A 25,136-nucleotide genomic window follows, 5' to 3' on the forward strand; every position below is an offset into this window, starting at 1 on the left:
GAGCCTGCCCCAGGCTATGCCCACGGACCTTGGATGAGTCACAGGCACACAGACCGTGGGAAATCAGGCAGGCTCTGAGGGCTTGGTGCTCTGTCCTCCTCAGCAATGCTGTGACTGCTGTGGCCTGGGACTCCGTGTGCGGGCTGAGGGCCAGTCGTGTGAATCCAACCCCAACCTGGGCTATCCCTGCAACCATGTCATGCTCTCCTGCTGTGAAGGCGAAGACCCCCTCATAGTGCCCGAGGTCCGTCGGCCGCCAGAGCCTGAGGCCACCCCGCGTAGAGGTGAGTGCTGCCCTCCCAGGTGGAGGCAGTTGGAGGAGGACGGTTAGGGTCCTTAGGATGGTTGGGCTGGGTGGCCTCAGGCCGCAGTGGGGACCCTGGTCCATGGCTGTATGTGGTTTGAGGTTTGATCTCCGCTCTATAGAGTTCTGCGGCTACTGACTGGACTCTAACCCAGTTTGTGCTGGTGTGGCAGTCCCACATAGTTCTCTGTGCCACTCACCAGTCACCAGTGGCCATCTGCCCTTCTACCCTCTCCTCATCACCCTGGCTGCTCTGGCCATAGCCACAGCCTTCCACTGTTCCCCCATTCCACCATGCAGATCTGCGTATCTATTTCTCCACCCAGTCACTTGTCCATCAGTCCGTCCGTCCGTCCATCCATCCATCCATCCATCCATCCATCCATCCACTTCTTATCCATTCACTTGCCTGTCCATCATTCATTGTTCCACTTCCTCATTACTTCCCAAATCTATTCATCATCTACCTCCCCACTCATTCACCCTCCCACTCATTCACTTATTCTTTCACCTACCCACCCACTCATCCGTTTTCATCCATCTTTCCATTCATCTGTCCACCTACTTGCCCATCCATTCACTCACCTATCCATCCACCAGCTCATCCAAGGTGCTAGTTAAAAACAACTTCTGAAGAACAAGTAACTACCCAGACAATGGTTCAAGGTAGAGTTCAGGAAGAAACCCAGAATCAGAGGTCAGAACAGGATATAGGGCCAGGTGGACAACTTGGCCAGGCAGGGTCTATCCATCCAACTTAACCATCCACATGATATCATAATATCCCCTTCCTGTGAGGAGCTTCTGGATTCTTCCTTGGGTCTGGGAGATGCTGGTGGTGGGAGCAGACTGTTCTGCTTCAAGTCCTGTTTGAAATGGCCTCAGGCATATCCCCTCCCTTTTCTGCTGGGAGGATGGTTAGGAAGGGCATGCAGTTGGCAATGAGCAGGACCTGGCCCATGGAGGTACATGCTGGTGTGCTCATTGGTCTGCCTCTGCCCAGTCACAGTTCCAGGTCCTCAAGGACAGCTGTGGGCACCAGGCCAGGCCTTCTCAGGATGGAGCTCAATGCAGACACCTTCCCTATGTCAAGTCCTTAGCTGCAGCTTCATGCCACCATTCTGTTCTCTTGTTGCTTGAGGCGGATGGCAAGGGCTGAGGTATCAGACCAGGGGAGAGCTGCCCAGCAGAGCAGCCTCCTCTTCCTCCCCCCTGCTACCCTCTGCAGAGTAGGCCGTGGGTCCCAGGATCTGGAGGCATGAAGAGACCCAGTGCTGGCCCAGCTAAGGAAGCTGCAGACAGACGTCACATCCTGATCTGTCTCAACCTAGGCCAGCACTCTTTCTATGACTCTAGTTCAGCACTTTAGCAAGAACCCCCATTAGGCATGGTCCTGTCCTATTGAAGAGACCCAGGTGATGAAGGCTCAGACCCGCTACCATGGGTTCACTATCATTCATTCATTCATTCATTCATCCATCCATCCATCCCCCATCCACCTAACCATCCATCCATCCATCCATCCATCCATCCATCCATCCATCCCTTTCTCCCTCCTTCACTCCTCCATCCCCATCTGTTGAACCTCTGTTGCTTTCCTGGAATCCCGTGGGCTCAGCCACACAGTGGCCAAGTTGGCTATGTCCCCAGTGCTGACCAACCACCCCAGTTTCAGAGGCGGAGATGGCAAGCCGGGAGGCCCTGTCACTGGGCACAGAGGCTGAACTGCCCAATAGCCTGCCGGGAGATGACCAGGACGAGTGCCTGCTGCTCCCCGGGGAACTTTGCCAGCATCTTTGCATCAATACCGTGGGCTCCTACCGCTGTGCCTGCTTCCCTGGATTCGAGCTGCAGGGTGACGGCCGTACCTGCCGCCCAGGTGAGCTGCAGGCAGCCCAGGCACAGGCTTGTCTTGCCCGTGGAGGGTGGCCTGGCTAGGCTTCCTGCTGCCCCCTGGGTTGATGCTGGCAGAAGCCAGAGGAGGCTTCCAGCTCTGGGGATTCTGAAGACTGCCTGGAGCTGGGCTTGGGCTTTAGAGACCCTCACCAGGCCCTAGTTGTGTTCCTAGCATCATGGCGTTCTCCCTGCCAGCTGTGCGGGGTGGAGCTGCCTTTTAGTCTAGACACCCCCACTGCTTTCTTCCCTCTTTTGCCTTCTCCTAGTAGCTGTGAGATAGCTCTTGCCCAAGGTGTGCTTGTACCCAGAACCTCAGTTTCTTCCTTTGTGAATGGGCAAGAGGGGTGGTCAGTGAGGTCATCAGTCAATGCCTGGTGTGGTTGCCTGTGAGTGTCCAAGGCCAGACAGAAGATGTAAGCCTGCCCCCTGCTGTATGCTCTGCTTATAACAACAGATGGAGGCGCGCCACGGTTGGACGCTGCAAGGGAGTCTGCCCCGAGGAGGGCTGAGTCTGCCCCGAGGAGGGCTGAGTCTGCCCCGAGGAGGTCTGAGTCTGCCCCGAGGAGGTCTGAGTCTGCCCTGGGGAGGTCTGAGTCTGCCCAAGTGTCCCCCAACACCATCCCACTGCCTGTGCCACAGCCCAACACCTGCAAAGGTGAGTGGAGGGGTGTACTCTCTGCAGGGCCTGAGCTGTACACGTCTGGGCCATGTGGTGTGGTGGGCTCTGGGGCTGGGTGTTTGCAAGCTGGTCCAGGCCACCGGGTGCCTCTGCTTTGTGGAAGGGGTGGAAGCTGCATGGTGATGACGGAGGAGGAAGAGGCGACATCAGGGGATTCTGGGTCTCTGTGTGACCCTGGTCAAGTGGGTCATCTGCTCTGCCCCATTCCTCCTAGAAAGCCAAGTTTTCCTTCAGGAATGCTGGGAAGTCCTCCCTTCCTGCCTTCCGTTCCTCACTGTCCTCCCTAGTACTCAAGGAATGGCTTGGCGTCTGAGTGGTGTGTGGGAGAAACTCGAAATATTGTTCCCAGTGCCCGCTGGGACTGGAACCACCTCCTGGGGACCCTGTGAAAAGGCACGGGCATGGGGTTGTCATCTTTCCACACCTCTGCCTCGATGGGCCTGCAGTGGAGACACCCCACCCCCCACCCCCCCACCCCCGCCCACATCGCAGAGCTGGGGGATGGGCAGTACGGTCCGGGCCGGGCTTATGTGTTCTGACTGCAGGAATTTCCCCTCAGACAATGGACCCTGCCAGCAGGTGTGCCGTGTTGTTGGAGGCACAGCCATGTGCTCCTGCTTCCCTGGCTACGCCATCATGGCGGATGGCCTGTCCTGTGAAGGTGAGTACCTTGGGGTCACCCTCTTACTTTTGCAGGTCAGGTTGTCCTGTGGTGAGGGCTTAGGGTAGGGGCGACCAGGAGGACTTCAGACTCACTCTGATCATGAGGTTCAGCTGTTGTGACAGAGAACCCCAGCAGAGCAGTGTAGATGGTGCCCTCTGGTGTCACTGAACCCTTGGTGGTATGGGCCTGCTGTGGTGCCGGAAAGGTCCAAGGTCCCCGCTCCTGTCTGGTTGCTCTGCTGCTTTCTAGAGGAGTTCTTCTCAGAACTGAACTTGTTCCCATGTCTCCTGGAGTCCCTCTGGACACAGCTTCCCGGGAACTCTACAGGCTCCCCAGACGTCCTGCTTAGGGGCCCTGGGAAAGCTCAGAACTTGTGTTCTAACCAAGACCCATGCCAGACGTGGGCCATACTCGCCTCACTGCTCCCTGGGGGCTGGCCTGGTCTGCGTGGCTGAGCTTGCTTTCTGATCCATGCTCAAGGCCAAGGTGGAGAGAGAGAGAAGGGAGCCATGTGTCACTGTGTCAAGGGCACATCCAGAAGTGGCCTCACGCGGCCCCCCCCCCCCCCCCCGCATGCCTGAAGTGGGGAGAAGGGCCTCAGTCATGGAGGGAGAGTTGACATTGGTGACAGTGAGCTTCCTCTGCCATTCACAAGCACATGAAGAGTGATGGTCACAAAGTCACTTCACCCCAGTGACTGGCGAAGGTGAGCTCCTGTCTCGGTGGGGCCATTGTAGACTAGGACCTCCCAGCACACAGTGTACAGTGGGAACAGTAGTTCTGACACTCGCTGGTTGGCCTCCTCAGTGAGTTTTGTCTGAACCGGCTTGAGACGTCCCAGGACCTTACCCCCTTCTATCTGGACAGAGGAGGCATAGAGAGCTACAAGTCCAGGATATGTATGGATGGGCTCAGGCTCAGGAGACATAGTCTGAATGTCTGCATATGATGATCAAGTCTGTCCAAGAGGATGCCCACATGCCTTTATGAAGCTCAGCTCATCCCACATCCAATCATTCTGGAGACGCAGTTTGTGTATGAGTGACACCATCCTGTCAGTCTAGAGAAGGTAGCTAAGGCACATAGCATGGTGGCAACTGACCGACCTTCTTCTCCGGTGGTGGAGACGACAGGCCCAGAGGATACTGTGTTCTTTGGGCTCTGAGTCTCCCCAGGGCTCTGGGGACTGAGAAGGTTATCTTGGTTCAGAAGTCTTCAGATCTGATCCCCACCAGGGACCTGGGACCGGGGTGCCCAGTATGCTGCCTCTGCTGGCCATGTGGCTTGGCTGGTGTTCACGTTCTCCCACGTGCCCCTTCTCTCCGGGAGCACTCCAGGAGAAGAGCTGAGAGGTAGAAGTCAGAGGTTGCATCTGTGAGGGTGTGTCCAGCTCCCACACAGGAGGAGGCCTGCCCTACTCTGTTCTCAGAAACAATCGCAGGAATTCCCTGCTGGGACAGCCTGAGCATTTTTTAAAACATTTCCAAATTTGAGTTTCTGATGAAACTTCAGAAACCTGCCCATGGAGACCCTTTTGCATAGCCCCTAGCCTGGCAGCCTCTGGAGGTCCCCACCTCCTTCTGTGAATGCTGCTGGCCCTGACCCCAAAAAGCCTTTGAACTTGCAGGTTCTTCTGTTGCTAATTCCTTGGTGGCTGCAGACTTGGACATGACAGAGAGTGGGTTGGGGGCAGCCTGCTGCCTGTGGTGTGAATGTGGGCGGGTTGCTTGCCCTCTCCGAGTCTTACTCCATCTGCCCCTTACTGGGCGGTGGGAGCCAGCTCTAACATCTTTGAGTCTTACAAACTCAGCTTGCGTCCCGAGGTTCAGCCATCACACTGACAGGCACACATTGGTTTTTCGTTTTCGTTTTTTTTTTTTTTCTCTCTCTCTCTGTCCCTGGATGCCCCCAGCAGCCATGCCTCTCTAACAGCCTTCTGTTTTTCCTTCCGTGGCTGCCATTAGACCAAGACGAGTGCTTGATGGGCACTCACGATTGTAGCTGGCAACAGTTCTGTGTGAACACGCTGGGATCCTTCTACTGTGTCAACCACACAGTGATCTGTGCAGAGGGCTATATCCTCAACGCACATAGGAAGTGTGTGGGTAAGCTGGAGCCCCTGCCTGCCGCCTGTGCCACGGCTGTCTGCTCTGCCCCACGCCAGCCCACCACATCATGCCACATGCTAAAGGACCTGTCCTTTGCATGTGAGCTCCCACACAGCGGCCTGCTGCGCTCTGTGTCACACCCTCGTGTCCCGGTGTCTTGTCCCGCTTGTTCTCGGTGGCTATGTTCCCAGATTATGCCTGTGACGTAGAAAGCTGATGAGATAGCTCCCTGGTATGTCAGGGACAGGGAGGACAGATGTGGGTACCAGGACTGTGCAGCAGTGTGGAGGCGGAGAGGCCTGGGCTGGAAACAGGACCCTAGTAGCTCTGGACCTTGTCTTTTCTCAGCTATTGGAAGCTGTTGACACCTATGAGGACTGTGGGACATGAGCAGCGTGCACGCAGCCTGGGTCATGTAGCCTGTCACCTCAGTCATTTAGATTGCCCATAGATTTATCTGGAATCTCCCCAAAGGGGAATGGGTTGTACTGGGTCCAGACGACCCAGTTCAGCATCCATTTGTTATGTGACCCTGAGCAGGTGGCATTTTCCTCTGAGTCTTCCCTCAGTGGGCAGGAGGGTGTGGGCCCTGTGTCAGCCCGCAATGCCTGGGCCTCTTGTCTACCTATGCCTGATTGGTTGGGACTCTGGGGTTCTGTGGGCAAGGAAGGACTCCATGCTGTCTTGTGTCTGGGTCATTTGGTATTCTCACTGAGGAAACAAAGCCCTGGCTTTGGGCATCTCAGAGATAACCCCGAGGAGTGGGGAGAAGTCAGGAAGACCAGCCAATGCTACGGCAGGGACATGGGCAAAGGGAGATGTCACTCTTGCCAGTGGTACCCAGGAGAGGAGGCATCTCCACCTGTTTCCAAGAATGGGCAGAATGTGGAGATGGGGAAAAGCATCAAGCAGGGAGACAGCTGAGACAAAGGTGTGGAGGTGGGAACCGGGCGGAGAGTGCTCAGGGCTTGCGACCAGAGTCCTGTCTGTCTTGCCTGTGCTTGGGGACCATGTCCAGCCTGGACATGTCCTCTTATTCCTTTGCACTGCTGGGCAGCAGCGCAGGCCGACATGTTTGCCTGGCTGCAGCCGTGGTACAACATGGCTCTCCCGACGTGCTTGCCGGTGGTGGCAGCCCCTCCTGGGTGGGCTGGGTCTGTGTGTGCCCATTGGGAGGCATGTGAGTCCCTTCACAGGATGTCCCCCCACCTGCCACTCCTTGGCTCGGCCGCTAAGACCTGTGCTGCAGGGTCTTTAGCAGCTGGAAGATGGGCCCGAGGATAAGAAAGCCAAGTTACATTCCATTCAGCAAGATTTATGGGCATGCTCTATGTCTTCCCTCTTTACTCTGCATAAACTACCAGCCTCCCCTCCTGTTCCATGCAAATATTGCTTGGGGGGTTGGGGGTTCCCCAGCTGCTCCACTCAGGTGCAGTAACTCAGGCGATCATGCTAGGATGAAGTGTGCTTTCGCTGGAGGCCGCTAACCCCTCTGAGCCTTAATTCCCACCCTCCACCCCCCATGAAACAGGTAGATGATGGTGCCTGCCTCTGAAGGTCACCGTGGAGGTCAGGGGCATTAGTTCCTGTGAGGAGCTCTGGCAGGGTTCCAGAGCCACTGAGGCATGGAAGCTGGGCACAGGAGTGGGTGTGGCCTCTGCTCGGTCCCCCCTGTGCTTGACTCTTAAAGTTCCCCGCTGGGCTGGACTGTGGGTGGCTGAGGCGGGGGCGCAGCCTCAGCTCTGGGACCTCCCTGGCAGTGGGAAGCAAGCCGTGAGGAAAGGGTGTAGCTTGGACCAAGTGCCCTGGCTTCTGTCCCTGCTGGCTGCGTAACTCAGTCCAGTGGCATCCCTTTGGGGAGAGAGATTTCCCCGTCCGTCCGTGAAATGGCTACCCCTGGATCACAAGGCAGTGAGTCTCATCAGTTCTTGTCACTTCCTGACCCTCTGGTGATCCCTTGTGTGTGGTGGCTGTTACCATTCAATACGGTGAGGCCTCCCAGCTGTGGGAAACTCCTGGATCCCTGTGCCGGTCCAGCTGTAAATCAGAAGTCTTTGTGGTGGCTAACCAGAACTGTCACTTCCCTGTCCCCACTCCTCTCCTGGAAGGGTCTCTTCCCCTACCCCACTTTCCTACCTGGTCCCCTAGTTATCTCATAGATTCAACTCAAATGCTACCACCCCGAGAAGCAGCTGGCATTGCAGGACCAGGGCAGACAGTCCTCTGAGCTCAGCCCCGGGCACCTCACACCCCTCACCCGGATGTGTCTCCTTCTGCCTGTCTTGATCCAGCTGCTCAGCTGGCCACTCAGGGGTGGTGCTGACCCACTGTGTGGCCACAGGAACATGGCACAGAATAGGCACTGGCCAGTGTGGCACTGAGTGATTGGGCTGTGCCTAGTGCCATTATCTCCCAGGGACAGGCAGGAGAGGCAGGGCTGGGCAGAGCCTCCATGGGACCTTAGCCCTGGCCTGGAGGCAATTATGGGTTGGTGACCTCTGCTTCCTTTTGCCTCAGTTCACTGTTCCCTCCTCCCTGCTACTCATTCCTAGCGTGTCCCAATGTCTGTCCTTGACCGCTTCCTCATGTACCCATTCCCTCAAGTGACCTCCGCCACCTGACCACTCCCCTCGACTCCTTCAGTGAGCCCAGAGGTTGGTCTCTAGCTGCCTCTTAGCCCCAGGGAACTCTGAGACCTTCCTCTGCACCCCTGCTCCGGCCAGCTGGCCCACCCCAGGGGCTGGCATCTATCGAGCCGCTCAACCCAAAGCTGTACTGACTTCCTGGTTCTCTCACCCCCGCCTCTGCCATCCGTGGGTCCTGCTGCTTCTGCCCTCCCCGACGCCCGGTGGTACCCGCCACCATCCCTCTAGGGATAATTATTTCCTCCTAAACCGTTCTCCAGCTCCAGCCAGGGCGCCCTCGCTCCTATACCAGGAACCCTCTATGGCTCCCAATCTCTGCTTGTCCTAACCTCTTCCGCTCACGTTTTCTTCTCTCCCCTACAGCCACACCTGCCTCTGGGCTGGTCCCGAACTCACCTGGGCTGTCATATAACTGTCCCTTCTGCCTGGACTGTCAGAGTGGCTCCTGCTGTCTCCCCTCCACATTCTCACTCGATGCCGTCTCTCTGACCGTGCCCCTCGTCCCCGCCTTAAACTTGCTTGCCCTGTCCACACCTCCGCCCACCCCTCCTCTTGCTGTGTCCCCCAAAGCCCTCCTGACACCCATCACTCCCTACGCCAGCATCTCCCAGCGTCTACTCCAAGGTCAGGTGTTTCTGTCTCGTTCACTCACTCGTCCCTCTCGCTGAGAGCCCTGCTTGGCACGTAGAGGGGTGTGATAAATCTTGGTTGAATGAAGGGATACTTGGATAAGGGACATCAGCTGCGTGCTTCTCCCTGCATGGTGAGTACCTGAGGTCAGAGCCTGGTGTCTTCTGCCTCCTGGTGCCTGGTTGTGCTAGGATCCGTGTCCCCGGAGCCCCACCCCCACACCCCCAGGCCTTGACAGCTGCCTTGATCTCCACACAGACATCAACGAGTGCGTGACGGACCTGCACACGTGCACCAGGGACGAGCACTGTGTGAACACGCCGGGCTCCTTCCGGTGCTACAAGGCGCTCACCTGTGAGCCAGGCTATGTGCTCACAGACGGCGAGTGCACAGGTGAGAGAGTGCTGAGGTCCAGCCCCACTTCTGCACCCCAGGGACGTCCCCCCCCAAATACCTCTTCCCCGACATTCCCGTACTTGACTTTCCTGTCATTGGGATGGAGGTGTTTGGAGCAGAGGGGTCTGAGGTTAGGGATGGGTGTTGGGACAAGGCCAGCACCTGGCCCTGGCCTTCCTGCCACCTGCTGGCCTCTATGCCAGTCTTTCCCCACACTGTGCCTCAGTTCCCCTGTTTGCACACTGAAATGGAGCCCCACAGAAGACTGTTCATGTTCCTTTCACTGGAAAAGTCTAGCTTTCGAAGAGAAGTTTTGTTGTTGTTGTTTCTAAGTATCTTAACAAGTATTTCTCAAGCTTCTTTTAATACCAGATGGGATTCTGGGTACCAGCACTGGTATGAGGTGACCTTTCTGTGACCTTGTGGTAGGGGATGGGGGAATACAGAAATAGCAGAGTGACCATGGGAGGTGGAAGGGTGCGTCTCTACTGTGGGTCTATAAAGGTTTCCATAAAAGAGAGTGTAGTTGAGACCCAGATGATGGGAGTCTACCTGGAAGGGCGTTTTGGACATAGGGAACAGCAAGCCTAGAGGCCTCTGACATGATGGAGGGCCGTGGCAAGGGCCCCAGGTGTGAACCCCTGTGCTCCTCTCTCATGCATGGTTCTGCTCTCTTCTCACGAGTATGGTGTGATGAATGATAGGGAGCCAGACTGCCTGACATTCTGTAGCAATGGAAGCTTGCCTGTGCCTCAGTTTCCCCCACAGGAAGATGGGCTAGTTCCAGGATCTACTTCTTGGTGTTGCTGTGAGGATGACATAAATCTAATCGCCTCACATGCTTTGAATAGTGGTGGCGGACCATGAAGAAGCTCGGGGCATGGAGGAGCTCAGGGCATGTGGTTAAGTCATTTTTACTCCTGGGACATGGGCCTCCCCAGTGTCTCGGCCCTGACACCTTGCTGGGATGCAGACCTCTGTGACTGCTGAGATTACCGTGGTGTGAAGATGGAGGACGTGTGGCAGGGTTGCTGGATGTGAGGTTGGGGCCCACCTGCCTCCCACCCCCGCCTCCCACCCACCCCTGATGTCCAACCTCTGTGTGGCAGACGTGGACGAGTGTGTGACAGGCACACACAACTGCCAGCCAGGCTTCTCGTGCCAGAACACCAAAGGCTCCTTCTACTGCCAGGCCCGGCAGCGCTGCATGGACGGCTTCTTGCAGGACCCTGAGGGCAACTGTGTGGGTAAGTGGGCCGTGGGCTGTGGCTCCTGGGGTCCTGGGGGCTTTAAAGGCCCGGTGGAGCTAACTGGCTGCTCCCTTCTCCCAGCCTCAGTGTCTTCATCCATTGAGTGGGTGGGTGGGACATGTGAAAAATGGTAGCTGCTCTGCTTGCCTGGGCTGTTTCTCTCAAGGCCTCCGTTTACCGTCTTGTGGGACCACACTGGAAGAACGCAGGTTTTGACCCCGCTGACAGGAAGGACTGTCTGTGATGCAATGCCATAGGGTTCCTGCCTGCAGTGAAACCCACAGGTACCTTCACTGCCAAAGACCGCTGCGGAGGTCTTCTAGATCAGCTCCACGCCATGCTTAGGGTAGGGACGTCCAGTGTGATGGAGGCTGGCCTCGTTGTCCTGAGAAGGTCTGAGATGTCACCCCTTGTGCTACTGACTTGGCTCCTGTTCAGAACACGGGTGGCAGAAGGGACAGTGACACAGAGAGGCAAGACTGGTCAGGTGACAGGCAGTCCATGTGACAATAGCGTATCACAAGGAGACCAAATGGCGAAGGGGGATCTGTTGTCTGAAGCTTCACCAAGATTCTGGAGGTTCTCCCTGCCGGCCTGAGTGTTGCCGAAGTGTTGCCTTTAGTGTCTGTCCACCACCACCATCCTCCAGGACACATGGGATCCTTGGGATCCTTGTGGGCCCTGGGACCCCCGCTCCAGGCCAGAGGTGGCAAGGAGGAGATGTTCTTATATATCGACACAGTTCCTCGGTGGTTCACGGTGGGCAGCATTTCCTGGGTACCTACTGTGTTCCAGGGTCCTAGATGGGGGCAGTCAGAGCATTTGCTGAACTTTTTAGTGGGGAGGAGACCAAATAGGCAGCCATGTTCATAAAAAAAAAAATCAGTAATTCACATATAACTTGATAAATAGTAAACAATCCATGACCAGCCAGGAGGGTCTCCCTGAGGTGACACTGGGCAGTGGCCTGAGGAAGGAAGCAAGCTAGCACTAGAAAACATTAGAGACAGTGTGTGGCAGATAGTGGGGCCGTGTGTGTGTGTGTGTGTGTGTGTGTGTGTGTGTGTGTGTGTGTGTGTGATCTGCAGAGCTGGAGGAGCAGCTGGCAGGTCCCTGATTTCTTGGTACTGTAGGCACTGTTGGAAAAGCAAGTGCACGGGCCTGCCATTCTAGTTACACCCCCCCCCCCCCAGCAGCCTTGACTTCCCCTTACTTTAGCTATTCCACTGGACAGATGTGTACAGATGATAGTCAGCCCAGTGGCTCTGGCTTCCAGGGGTGGGACTCTTGGGTACCAGGGTTCAGGGGAGGGATGGTCCAGGCCTAAAGCCCAGAGCTGGCCGGATGAGCACAGGAGGGGCGAGACAGGCTAGCCATCACCCTGTCCCTCCTGCAGACATCAACGAATGCACATCATTACTGGAGCCCTGCCGCGCAGGATTCAGCTGCGTCAACACAGTGGGCTCCTACACATGCCAGAGGAACCCACTGATCTGCAGGCGTGGTTACCATGCCAATGAGGATGGCTCCGAATGCGTGGGTAAGGTTGGAGCCTCCCTGAATCCACAAAGCCTCCTCATCTAGCTCTCTGCCCAAGAGAGGCCCTGTGGAGGGACCATCCAGACCTCAGGGTGTCCTGCTTGCCTGCCCCACAGATGTGAATGAGTGTGAAACAGGTGTGCACCGCTGTGGCGAGGGCCAGCTGTGCCACAACCTCCCTGGATCCTACCGCTGTGACTGCAAGCCTGGCTTCCAGAGGGATGCATTTGGCAGGACCTGTATCGGTAAGGGATGCTGGGGTCTGAGATCCCCTGGGAGCAAAGAGCCTGCCCCTCTGTGCCCCTTCAGCTTTCTGGCCTGGACCTTCCTGGATGTCTGCTTTCAAGCTACGTCCCCCCCAACCCCCCTACCCCCCGGCTCTGATTCTGTGCTCTAGCCCTCCTTGCCTCTGCACCCTTTACTCTGGGTAACTCTGCTTCTGACCACTCCCCTGCTGGCTGCCCACTCCGTGGCTGCTGCTCACGGTCTCCCCACAGATGTGAACGAATGCTGGGTCTCACCGGGGCGCCTGTGCCAGCACACCTGTGAGAACACACCCGGTTCCTACCGCTGCTCCTGTGCCACTGGCTTCCTTTTGGCCGCAGACGGAAAGCATTGTGAAGGTACTGCCCACCCTGACTTCTGACCCCTGGCCTCTGACCCTATGCACCTGGCCCCTACTTGGACAGACAGCCTTTGATTCCTACTGTGATCACAGGGAGTTCGCTGCCAAGGTGGCACAGGGCAACCATGAGAGTTCAGGAGCTGTGAGAGAGCAATGGTCACATGGTTCCCATGGATGATGCCACCAAGCAGGAAGGTCCAGGGCAGTCTCATTTTTCTGCCTTTTCAGAAACCAGGAATTCCAGTATGAACATAAAATTAGCTGCTACTTGCACATTGCTGGTGGCAGAAGCCTTGAAGTACACACTGAGCTAAACCAAGTGTGGGCATGGACTGTGCCTGTGGTTCAGGTCTTCTCAAGTGTGATGGGCCTGTAACTGGGGCAGTGATGGCGCACTGTTCCCAAAGATGCCCACAGATGCCCACAGCTGGCCAAGGTCTGCTGGGGAAGGAAGTCATGAGGCAGCTCGGTGAGAAGCCGGGCCTCAGCTGAGGGGCCATGGCATCTCTGGCCCCATTTTCTTAGGCCTGCCTTCCTCACTCTCGTCTACGTGGGACAAATCTGCTGAGACCTCGGTGGGACTCCCGGTCCTTTGGCCCTGCTGTGTGTGGCTGGGCTTAGCTGTGGCAGGACACTGAGGACAGTCACCCTTACCCACTGGGGACATTATACTGTGGGCATGCCTCATACCAGCTTGGGTGTGGGCAACTTGGAGCGGACAGGGCTTCTACCTCCCCAGTTTTTTGCCTAGGCACAATTCCTACATTCGCCTCTGTGCCGCCTCTGCTCAGTGCTGGAGATGTGGAGGTGAACTGAGCATGAGTTGCCTCCCAGAAGCTCAGCCCAGCAGAATGGACAAGCCACACATTGATACATACATGGCTTGTCTTTTGTGAATGACATGAGTTTTAAGAATTAGACACACATATTGATACATGGCTTATCTTTTGTGAATGACATGAGTTTCAAGAATTAGACACGGTCAGGCATGGCTTGCCCGCTTTTACATTCCCCCCAGGCCCTCTGCCCTAGCCACCTGTGCCTCCTGGATGTTCCTTAAAAACACTCAACAAGCTCCTGCCTCAGGGCCTTTGCACATGCTGTGCCCTCTACCTGGAGAATCCAGATGGTCACGTGGCCCTGTCCCTCTGATCACATCCTCCCTGATCACTTTATATAAGGCTGCAGCCCACCACAGGACCATGAGACACCCCTTTCTATTTCTCTGATGTTTCCCCCATGCCACTTGACATACTTGGGCATGCTGTTTGCCTGGCTTACCATTCTTTCTCCTCCCTCTTCTCTCCATCGGTGAGCTAGCTTTTCTAGGTGAAGATTTTGTCTGCCTTGTTCATGGCTGTCTCCCCAAGTCCAGTGCAGGCCTGGCACAGTCTAATCTGAAACGTTCAGTGTACCCACATGCTCCGAGGAAGCCCTGAACTAGCCCTCCTAATTCACCCCACACCAGCTTCTACACCCTCCCCCACCCTCACACAGTGCCCGCTCTTGGTGGCCTATGTTGTGACTAGGTGACTGGAGTCATCCGTTTCAGCAGGATAGCACCAGGCTCTGCCTTGGCTTTGTCCTGGGGCCAGAGGACCTGTCCTTGCTGATTGGCTTGCCTGGCCCCACCCTCCTCAAAGGGGGCCTGAAAGAAATATCTGTCTGTCCAAGCAAGGATCCTGGTGAGCCAGCCCAGCCCAGTATGTGGGCGGGGAGGACCCACCGTGATGGAGACTGTGTCCCCACAGATGTGAATGAGTGTGAGAACCAGCGCTGCAGCCAGGAGTGCGCCAACATCTATGGCTCCTATCAGTGCTACTGTCGCCAGGGCTACCAGCTGGCAGAGGATGGGCATAGCTGCACAGGTGGGCACCTGCCCCCTCCAAGGACTCTCACGAAGAAGGGACCTTTTCCCCGTGTGCTGGGATCCCAGAGGATTTAGTGTTGGGTCTGAGTTCATATCCCAGCCTACAGTTTTCCTGCCGTGGGACCTTGGGTCTCTCCACTCTGACCTAAGGTTCCTCTACTGTAAAGTGAGATGATGACCCTGATCTCAACAGGAGGGCATCACCCCAGGTCAGGCTGGCACCTGAATTGGCCTTGGCTGATGCCGTCATGATCAGTAGCACACACTCTTGTGTGAGACACGCTCCAGTTCTAGTCCCCATCTTCTGTGTGGCCTTGAGCAATTCACACCCACCATCAGACCTTCTGGTCTTCCCTTGTCAACGGGCCCCTGGGATTCCCGGCCATGCCTGTGGATGGCCGAGGCTCACCAGCTGACCCTTTCTGGCAGACATCGACGAGTGTGCACAGGGCGCTGGCATTCTCTGCACCTTCCGCTGTGTCAACGTGCCCGGGAGTTACCAGTGTGCATGCCCAGAGCAGGGCTACACGATGATGGCCAACGGGAGGTCCTGCAAGGGTGAGTGCCAGCCTCCACTCCGCCAGGCCTTGGGCAGCTCTGTGCCAGCCTCCACTCCTCCAGGCCTTGGGCAGCTCTGTGCCAGCTTCCACTCCTCCAGGCCTTGGGCACCTCTGTGCTTGTGCCACGTGCTGTGAACTGCCTCATGTTGTGCTCAGGGCAATAGTCTCCACGTCCAGACCTGGGAGGAGAGGAAGGTGATGGGCTTCATGCCACTCATGCCAGCATAGAATTGTAGATGTAACCAACCGTCGTATTAAATAAGAAACACAGAACCAATGTAAAAGAGAAAGCCAAGAGGTCAGAGCTCAGAGCTAAAACCTTACCCTTCCTCCAGCGGTGGTCCTACCTCTCCGAAAGAGAGCTACTTCCTGTGTGTTTGTCTTTAATGTAGTCTTTATGTTCTGTCTTCTCATTGGTTGTAAACCCAAACACATGACTGCCTCGTCACTGCCTGTAAGTACAGCCCTCCAGGTCTTAAAGGCATATGTCTCCAATGCTGGCTATATCCCTGAACACACAGAGATCTATAGGATTAAAGGCATGCGCCACCACCGCCGCCACACTCTTTCTATGGCTCTAATAGCTCTGACCCCCAGGCAACTTTATTTATTAACATACAATTAAAATCACATTTCAGTACAAATAGAATACCACCACATAGAATCTTCCAGGCTTGGCCTTGAATCTGCATACTGCCCTGGTGTGAGGAGGCAGGGGACTGTCTATGAGTATACTGGAAGCAGAGCCTCGGAGACCTGAGCTACTGTCCTCCAGTTTCTGCCATACTCTGTCCAGGGTCAGGTTGGGACAGGAAAGCATGTGGCCTACAGGCCAGATGCAGGGAAGAGTCACAGGGAAGTCAGCCCTAGTCCAGTGCAGGTTGATGTCCCCGCCACAGCGGTGCACATCAGGAAATAGGGGAGGTGGCTCCTGTCACCGGGGACACAGCAAGCCCCAGCTTTAGCAGATGTCAGGTTTGCTTCAGAGGAGACAGTCCTGGCATGGACCAGACCTGCGACTTTCACTGTCCCTCTGAGCTGGATTCTAAGCTACGATTCTGAGGTCAGTGTCATTGACCACAAAATTCTGGGCAAGCCAAGCCAGCAAGGTAAGGTGGCCATGGGAGAGGCCCTGACTCCCCCTCAGGAGAGGCCTGGGACTCGAGCCTGGGTGGCCTTGTTGTGTAGTGAGTGGACCTGTGGGTCTCAGTGACTAGCTCTCCTGCCCCTGTGTGTCTCAAGGGAAGAATGCCTTAGACACGGGAAGGGCAGGCAGATTGCTCTGCATTCAGGTTGGTGGCTGTGGGTGCTGGAGTTAGCCCCGCACCAGGCTGCACCCCAGTTTATGGTTGGGCTTGATGTGCAGCGGGGGCACCTTGAACTTTATTCTGAGAACCTGAGAAGCCGGGTCGGGACCCGCTGCTGTTGTGTGGGGGTGAGTGAGATGGGGCGCTACAGTGAGCCGTGCTCTTAGGTCACAGCTATCTGGGACCCAGGCCTCCACTGTGGGTGGGAGTGGTCCAGGCGGGGTTCCTCTGTCACGAGGACTCTCCTAACAGCTCTACTCTCCCCTCCCAGACCTGGATGAGTGTGCCCTGGGCACCCACAACTGCTCTGAGGCCGAGACCTGCTACAACATCCAGGGCAGTTTCCGCTGCCTGCGCTTCGAGTGCCCACCAAACTATGTCCGTGTCTCGGAAATGTGAGTGCCTTCAGCCCTGGTGTGATCCAGGGCCCTTCGCTGCCTCTGTGCCTCAGGCCGAATGGCAGGGGGTTCCCGCCATGGCCACCTCCTGTCCTTTCCTATAAAGCACTATGAAGAGAAATAGAGAACTGTCCATGCAAAAAGAGGGCTGTCACCTCAAAGGGATTAAGTTTGATCTGGAGCCAGATATAAATGACCATGGCCTGGAAACATGAATCAAGGTTGCCTCAAAGAGCATGTTCATGGAAACAGTTTTATGAAGTCAATCAGTTAATCAGCCTTGTAGAATCTTTAACACAGACATAGTATTTGCTGGAAACTTCAGTTCACAGCCTCACCTCCCTACACACACACACACACACACACACACACACACACACACACACACACACACACACACCTCATGCATTACCTACCGTGTTAACAACTCCCTGGCATTTGATCCCTTATTATAGATACTCTTTACCTCCCTGGGGGTTCTGGGGACCTGCAGCCAGAGCAGCCTCATGGTGCAGCTTCATGAGGACTCCAGTTGGGGTCTCCTGAGCACCCATCAAGCTGTTCCTGTCCCTGCCTGGTCATCTGGCTGCTGGCCTGCATTTGCAGGATCCCCCAGGCACTCACCAGGTTGTAGACTGAGGCCTCTGAGCCTCACCCCTCAGCCTCTCCCAGGGCTGCCTGGGCTGTGGCCTCCTTAGTGCAGGCCACTAGGTGAGGGAGCTGCAGAACTAAGCTGACTTTAACTTGAAGTGACAACACCCATCACTGCAAGAGTGGAGTGTGGCTGCCAGCAGGCAACACCGAGGTGGTATCAGGAAGCCTGGGCGGCGGCAGCGGTGGGGGTGGAGGGGTGGGGGGATGGGGGGGTGGGGGTGATGGAAGAGGGAAGGGGAAGAAAGGAAGGAACAAATATGGATTAAAAAAAGTCCTGCTGGGACCCTGTGCCGGTCACTGTCAACCACACACCCCTGGGACACCATCTCACGGCTGTGGAAACTGAGGCCCAGAGGATTGAGTGATTTACTTGAGGCTGGACTCCCATGGGTAGATCTCACACTTGATCTCTGGTCTACCGGTTCCTGAGTCAACTGCTGGGGTCTGTCCCATCTCTGAGATGGGAGTGAGGGTCCCCAGACGCTGACCAAGCATCCTTCCTTCACAGGAAATGTGAGCGTACCACATGCCAGGATATCACGGAGTGCCAGACCTCGCCGGCTCGCATCACACATTACCAGCTCAATTTCCAGACTGGCCTACTGGTACCCGCACACATCTTCCGCATCGGCCCTGCTCCTGCCTTCGCTGGGGACACCATCTCCCTGACCATCACCAAGGGCAACGAGGAGGGCTACTTTGTCACAAGCAGACTCAATGCCTACACTGGTGTGGTATCCCTGCAGAGGTCTGTCCTGGAGCCACGGGACTTTGCCCTGGATGTAGAGATGAAGCTGTGGCGGCAAGGCTCTGTCACTACCTTCCTGGCCAAGATGTACATCTTCTTCACCACATTTGCCCCGTGAGGTGCCCATCCCTCCAGGTGGCATCCGGGCAGTGGTGCCACTCGGGAGTGGCTTTTGCTGTGACTCTGTAACTTAACATAATCACGCTGATATGGTTGGTCTTGAGTCTTTGCCGTGGAAGGAAGGGGATGTACCCCAGCAGGCGATGGGTACAGGTCAAGGTCACCCAAGGCTGGATGGTGGCCCACAGACTGGACACAGCCACAGGGGCTTCAGAGCTCCACCCCACGACTATGGCTAAAGATGACATTTCATTCCCACTTCCACTGTGTTCTTCAACTAAAAAACAAAAAAACAACAAACCAACAAAATAAAAAAAAAAAAAGCCCAGCTAGGTCTGAGGGTGCATGCCTTTAATCCCAGCACTGGGGAGGCAGAGGCAAGCAGATCTCTATGAGTTCCAGGCCAGCCTGGTCTACATTGGGAGTCCCACCAGCTGGGACTGCATAAAGAAACCCTGTCTCAAAAACAGAAAAAAATCATTTTATAAAGTTTTTTTGGCTGTTTAATTATAAGAATAGTACATATGCATTATTAAAAATGATCAAATAGCACAAAAAGCTTATTCAGCCTCTTCGTCTCCTTCCTTTTGTAAAACATTGATATGTGGCATCAGTGCCAGAATGTCACAGGGTCCCCAGCCTAGCTGATGAGCGTGGAGTGAGATCCACAGGTCAGCTAGCTGGCCTTTTCTATGACAGTTCCCACCTCTCCTCCTGCCCACACTTGCTCCCTCCTGCTGCCCCCTTCTCAGATGTGGACCCTACCTGCTTCTCTGGTCACCTTGGTTGTGATGGCGGCAGGTCTAGAGTGGTCTTGGGTGAGGCTGAAGGAGACACATTTTTCTTTGAGCTTGTGTGAATTTCGGCTCTGTTAGGCTTTAGCCAAGGAGGCAACTATGAAAATGTGGGAAACAAAGGCCTGGGAGCAGAGGGAATGTGCCTAAGGTCTACAGCAAGGGTCAGAGTGGGCAGGCCAACATGACTCTGTGTCCCCCAAGATGGGTCTTCTTTCTAGGAGCAGTCTGGAACAGTTATAGGTGGTGAGCAGCAGACAATATATTAACAATGGTATGGAAACTGGGTTGGGTCGAGATGATCTGTAATCCCAACTACTTGGGACACTGAGACAGGAAGATTGAGAGTTAGAGGTAATCCTGTCCAAAGGAGTTAAAAAAAAGATGGGGTAGGGGACTGAGGACGTAGTTTAGTGGTGGAGCATTTGGTTGGTATGTGTGAGGCTCGGGATTCGATCCCCAGCACTACACAGGAGAACCGAACAGTAAGGACAGCACCGGCACAGCTGAGTGTTCACACATGGTGACAGCATTGTGGGTGTCTGGGCACACATGTGCTTGGGCCACCAGCTCTGGCTGGGAATAGGAAATACTTTCTTACTGTGAGTGGTGGGCAGAACCTGGGGAGGTGGCCTGCTGGGATGGTGGTACATAGCCCTCAGTGGCTGGGAATTCTCCTTTAAGACATGTTTGCAAGTCATATTTTGATGTAAATTCTCCTGGTTTTAAGCTGTGGTTGAAATTTTAAAACCAAACCAAACAAAAATCAGGCATGAGGGCCAGCAAATGGCTCAGAGGGTAAAGGGAACTGCTGTAACTGGAACGTTTCTCTCCAGCTCCCGCCAATCCCCGGTAGTCCAACAGCCCACTTATAAAATAAACACACACAGATGCTTATATTATTTAAATTGTTTGGCCTAATGGCTTAGGCTTCTTGTTATCTAGTTCTTCTATCTTAAATTAACCTATTTCTATTAATCTATACTTTGCCACGTGGCTCGTGGCTTACTGGTACTTTACATCCAGCTCCTCATCGTGGTGGCTGCGGTGGCAGCTGGCAGCGTCTCCTTGCCTCAGCCTTCCACCTCCCAGAATTCTCCTCTTCCTTGTCCCGTCTACACTATCCTTCCTGCCTGGTTACTGGCCAATCAGCATTTTATTTATCAATCAATCATAGCAACATATATTTACAGCATACAGGACATCCCACAGCAAACTGCTACTAAGCCTGATGACCTGAGTTTGATTCCCAGGGTTCACATGGTGGAAGGAGAGAACTGACTCCCACAGGTTGTCCTCTGACCTCCTTTACACCATGTGTGCTCTAGTATACACACACACACACACACACACACACACACACACACACACACACTCTAAATTTTTTTAAGAAAGGAAAATGTTGTGAGCTACAGGAATGTAGTAAGAATTCAGCTGTATATGATAAAGCTATACCTAGAAGGATCAAGGAACCCTTCTGGAGGAAGCCATATATCAAGGAATATTTAGTGTTATTCGGCTTTTAATATATCAGCTATTTCCTGCTATCAGTTTCTTGTGCACTTATAATGCATAGGCCATAAAGGCAAATAGTATAAGTTTCTCAGACCTACTGCTGATCTGAACTAAGGTAACACCCTTACAGAGACAATACCTGTCTCCTAGGAGACAGGTGGATGTGTAGATGTATAGCTTTGTTTCTTGTGCAAATGAAGCTCAGACTCTCCTTCCTCTCTGGGGCCAAATGGCATTCCAGAGCAATTGACTCAGGACAAAAGGGTTTTTTGCATTCGGGGTGAAGGAGGATTGAGGCAGTATTCTTAGTTCTGAGTGGAGTTGCGGAGTTGCATGGTTGGAGAGGAAAGAACAAGGCATAGTTTTTGCAGATGGTAGGTGGATGGGGTCAGGTCAGGAGAATAGGAAAGGAAGGAACAAGCATGGATGGAGGGACTGAGGATGAAGATGAGATTGAAAGCAAAGGAGCTTAGTTAGGGCTGTGAGAGGACAGGAAGAGAAGGGATAGAGGAGCTGAGTGTGAGAATAGAACTGCAGCTGTGTGGATAGAATTTTGCCTCTGAGAAAGAAAGTGGATAGACAGAAGAACAACCCAGTGCACTTAGACTATTTTCCTGCACGTTGCCTCCACCATGAGCAGCATCTCTTCTGGCCCTGGGAAAGAGATTACTAGGGCTGGACCCAAATAATTTTCGAGAGGAAATCAATAAGCATGGGAGCTGCAAAGATGACTTCGTGCTTAAGGAACCCACATGGCAGCTCACAATGATCTGTAACTCCAGTTTCCGGGGATCCGATGCCCTCTTGTGGTCTCTGTGGGCAACACACACACACACACACACACACACACACACACACACACACACACACACACAGACACACACAGTGCACATGCACACATGCAGGTGAAGCACCCACATAAGAAAGAATAAATCTTAAGAAAACAAAACAAAACAGACACAAGCCAAGCAAATCCTACTGCCATAGCGCTCATGGAGGGTCATCACCCTGTGGCTTTCTCTCTGCCCTCCCTTCTCACTGTCCCCTCTCCCCAGGAGTGTAGTGGAAGTTGCTTCCATGCTACTGGCCTACCCGTCTCCCCCTCATCTCTCTGGTCCTTAGAGTCCCAGAGCTAGCAGCTCTGCTGTGACATCCATCTGCAGGCCAAAGGCTAGATGGAGCCCCAATGACAAGCACCCCAGGGGCACCCTGGAGGTATAGGTCACTCCGTGGCTGACAGCACCTGCCCTTGTTCTTCCTCAGTCTGGGTCATCCTGCAAGCTCATGGTTACTAACCCTGGATCTGCATTAGGCCCCCAGGACTCCTTTGGGGCAATGCCTCTGCGGCATCCATCAGTACTTCCAGTGGGGAACATGCCCCCTGGTAGTGTTTGACTGCAAGCTGGCCAGCAATTGGTGTCAAGTTGCACTTCCGGGCAGCCTCTGTGGCTTCCTTCCACAGCTCCAGTTACTCCAGCCTTCTCCACCATGCTGGTCATCCATCCCTGCCCCACTACATTCCGGGAGAGGCAAGATTCCCACCCTTCATGGTGGCTCAAGCTCTGCAGCCCCCACTGAATTGCCCCCCTGACTCCCATCTCCCCGGTGTGGCTAAGTCCCCCTGGTCCAGTAGAGCCCCGTGGGGACATCCTGGCTTTCATATAGCTGGTCTGAGGCCACACAAAGAAACCTTGTCTCAAAAACAAACAAACAAATAAAAATAGATGCACACACGCTTTTCGTTTTATTTATTTAGGCAGAAGTGGGATTGAATCTAGGGCCTTGTGCATGCAAGGCAAGTGTTCTGCTGTTAGGCTATTTCCTCTGTCTCTTTTACACTCCGATCAGGTCTTACTAAGTGGCCTCGACAGGCTTTGGACTTGACATCTTTCTGCCTCAGCTTCCTTAGTTGCTAGGATTCGATGGCTTGAAATAATTTTTGATTAACATGTAATATTTGTCCTATATATGAGTTACCCTTTTCCGTGCTGGGAATGGAGAACCAGGGCCCTGTATGTGCTGACCAGCAGTCTACCGCAGCATGATGGTTTGATTTGTGTTTCCATTGGGTTGTGCATTTTTTACTTTTCTGTGGGACTACCGTTCCAGAAAGATAGCCGTGCATCATGGTGGGAGGTGTGACAGCCAGCCACAGGCATGGCGGCCTGAGCAGCAAGCTGGGAGCTCACCCTTTGATCTGCAAGCACAAAGAGAGAGCGAATCAGAAAGTGGCACATAGGCTTTGAACTCTCAAGGTCCACTGGGAACCGAGCGTTCAAATAGTGAGACTGTGGGGGCATCTTTACACTACCACTGGGAGTGATCAACACAGGGTTGCTACAGTATCTTAGCTTTTCATTGTTCTTCCAAGCTGACTACATTCTAAATCTTCTGGCTACTTTGAGACATGCAATGCACCATATCAGTTACCCTCCACCCCTGTGTACTATGCCAGGACACACCAAACAGGCCCTGCTCAATCACATTGTACCCCTCACTGACTGTTCTTCCTCTACCCTCCCTGGATCTTGCTCTCAGCTTCTCTGTGAGGTCAGCTTTCAAGGGCTCCACTTATGAGAGATTACATGTTGCTTGTCTCCCCATCTCCGACTCGACTGCCCTCTATATTCAGAGAGCAGCTGGAGCTCGGTTGGTTTGCTCACTTCAGAGACTACTGCACTGTGCTGTCCAGTTCATGCTCTCTGCACAGATTTAGAAATGTCCCCCGAGGGATTGTGACCCCTTGCCTTTCTCCATTCACCTCTGGGTTTGTCCACTCTGATGGCAACCTTCACTGTCCTTGTGGGAATAGGCTTTTTTTTTTTTTTTTTTTTTCTGGGGAGGAGGCTCCAAGAGCAGGAGCTGTTCTCCCTCTGCGGAAGCAGTCTGAGGATGGGGGATTAGCCCAGCTCCGGTCAGAGGATTCTGAGTTTCACTTTCACTACTTCCTGTTTCAAGGAGCCAACTCTTTGAGAGTTGGATTGGTCCCTAACTCCATTGGGAATGGTGGCCGGGTGTTATACACAATAATCTCAGTACTTGGGAGATAAAGGTGGAAGGATCAGGATCAAAGCCATCTTCAGCTACAGTGAGTTCAAGGCCAGCTTGGCTCTCTTATGCTAGGGAACATTGATGAAGATCACGTGCTTGCTTCAGGACATCGCAGACCCCTCCCAGAGTACCACAGCTGACCCTACATGATCTTGACTGGATCTCAGCAGCTTTGAGGACTGGGAATGAATCATACGATGCCTACAGTTGGGGTTTGTCAGGAGTCATCCCCGTAATTGGACTCAAGATGTGGGGTCCAGGGCAGGAAGACCATGGGCACAGGCTATCACAGGACTGCTGATCTTGGCTGCATGACTGAAGTTTGCTGGTCAAGTTCTTTCTCTTTTTCTCCACTGTGTCAGTTACTTTTCCGTTGCTGTGATAAAACACCAAGACCAAGACCAACTTTGAGGAGAAAAAGGGTTATTTTGGCTTACAGTTCCAAAGGAGATCATCTGTCATGGTAGGGAAGCATGGCACCAAGACATCCTGGTAGTCAGGAGGTAGAGAGGGAGAACAGGAAGTAGGACCAAGCTATAAAACCTCAAAGCCCCACCCCCAGTGACATGCCAGTGATGGACTTTTCTCAGCAAAGGCTCCACCTTCTAAAGGTTCCATAACTTCCTCAAGCAGATGCACCAAGCTTTTAAACACATGAGCCTTTGGGGACATTTCTAATTCAAATCACGATACCCCATCAACCTCTGTTGTCACATATTTATAGTTGAGTAACAGCCACCTGATCAGAAGCTCAATTAAAGCAACCAGAGGCTTGTAAGTGGCATCATGGCAGGCTTACTCTGGGGGACTGAGATCTTAGGCTGGGAGGCCTTGCTTGATCTAAGAGGAGACATGTGGAAGCGCACAGCCTGAAAGTGCGGTCAGTAGTTTCTCAGTTAATTAAATAATCAATTTCATGTGCATGGCTGCCTTGTCTGCCTCTACAGCTGTGCATGGTGGGGATGCCTGGTGTCTAGAGAGGCCAGAGAAGGTGTCAGATCCCCCACGACCGGAGTTACAGATAATTGTGAGCAGCCAGTGGGTGATGGGGATTAAACCTGGGTCCACCTGGAAGAGCAGCCAGTGCTCTTAACTGCTGAGCCATCTCTCTAGCCCCAGTGGATATTTGGCTTTTCAACAGTTTGGAAGTCAGCATTTTATGCTTGCGGCACTATGTGAGTATCCAGGCCACTGCTATTGACTGCAAGTCCTCTGAGGGGCATCCTCTCCCACGGGCCCTCTTGAAGCTGCCTGGGCTGTCCCAGATGCTATCGGCAGACTGCCACAGAGCACCGTGCCTATGCGAGGATTCCTCTATAGAGAACACACGTGCAGGGGTGCATGCTGTCTGCAGGTGTGCAGGGGTGCATGCTGTCTGCAGGT

General features: G+C 54.1%; 1 protein-coding gene across 3 annotated transcripts in view; it reads left to right on the forward strand.

Moving 5' to 3' along the window:
- Positions 1–18,945, forward strand: part of Fbln2 (fibulin 2) — a 62,732-nt gene extending 43,787 nt beyond the window's left edge. The window contains exons 5-18 of one of the 3 annotated variants that reach the window (XM_028854742.2): positions 104–284; positions 1,974–2,183; positions 2,655–2,855; positions 3,439–3,540; positions 5,508–5,648; positions 9,185–9,319; positions 10,432–10,569; positions 11,969–12,112; positions 12,228–12,356; positions 12,609–12,734; positions 14,488–14,604; positions 15,036–15,164; positions 16,745–16,868; positions 18,034–18,945. In XM_028854742.2, the coding sequence (XP_028710575.1) occupies positions 104–284; positions 1,974–2,183; positions 2,655–2,855; positions 3,439–3,540; positions 5,508–5,648; positions 9,185–9,319; positions 10,432–10,569; positions 11,969–12,112; positions 12,228–12,356; positions 12,609–12,734; positions 14,488–14,604; positions 15,036–15,164; positions 16,745–16,868; positions 18,034–18,391 (2,235 nt within the window). In that variant the 3' untranslated portion in view covers positions 18,392–18,945. The remainder of the gene's footprint in view (positions 1–103; positions 285–1,973; positions 2,184–2,654; positions 2,856–3,438; positions 3,541–5,507; positions 5,649–9,184; positions 9,320–10,431; positions 10,570–11,968; positions 12,113–12,227; positions 12,357–12,608; positions 12,735–14,487; positions 14,605–15,035; positions 15,165–16,744; positions 16,869–18,033) is intronic. The other 2 variants (XM_028854749.2, XM_028854756.2) reach the window with 2 other exon arrangements.
- The last annotated feature ends 6,191 nt before the right edge of the window (positions 18,946–25,136 follow it).

The sequence above is a fragment of the Peromyscus leucopus genome, chromosome 3, assembly GCF_004664715.2.
Source record: "Peromyscus leucopus breed LL Stock chromosome 3, UCI_PerLeu_2.1, whole genome shotgun sequence".
Classification (NCBI taxonomy): domain Eukaryota; kingdom Metazoa; phylum Chordata; class Mammalia; order Rodentia; family Cricetidae; genus Peromyscus; species Peromyscus leucopus.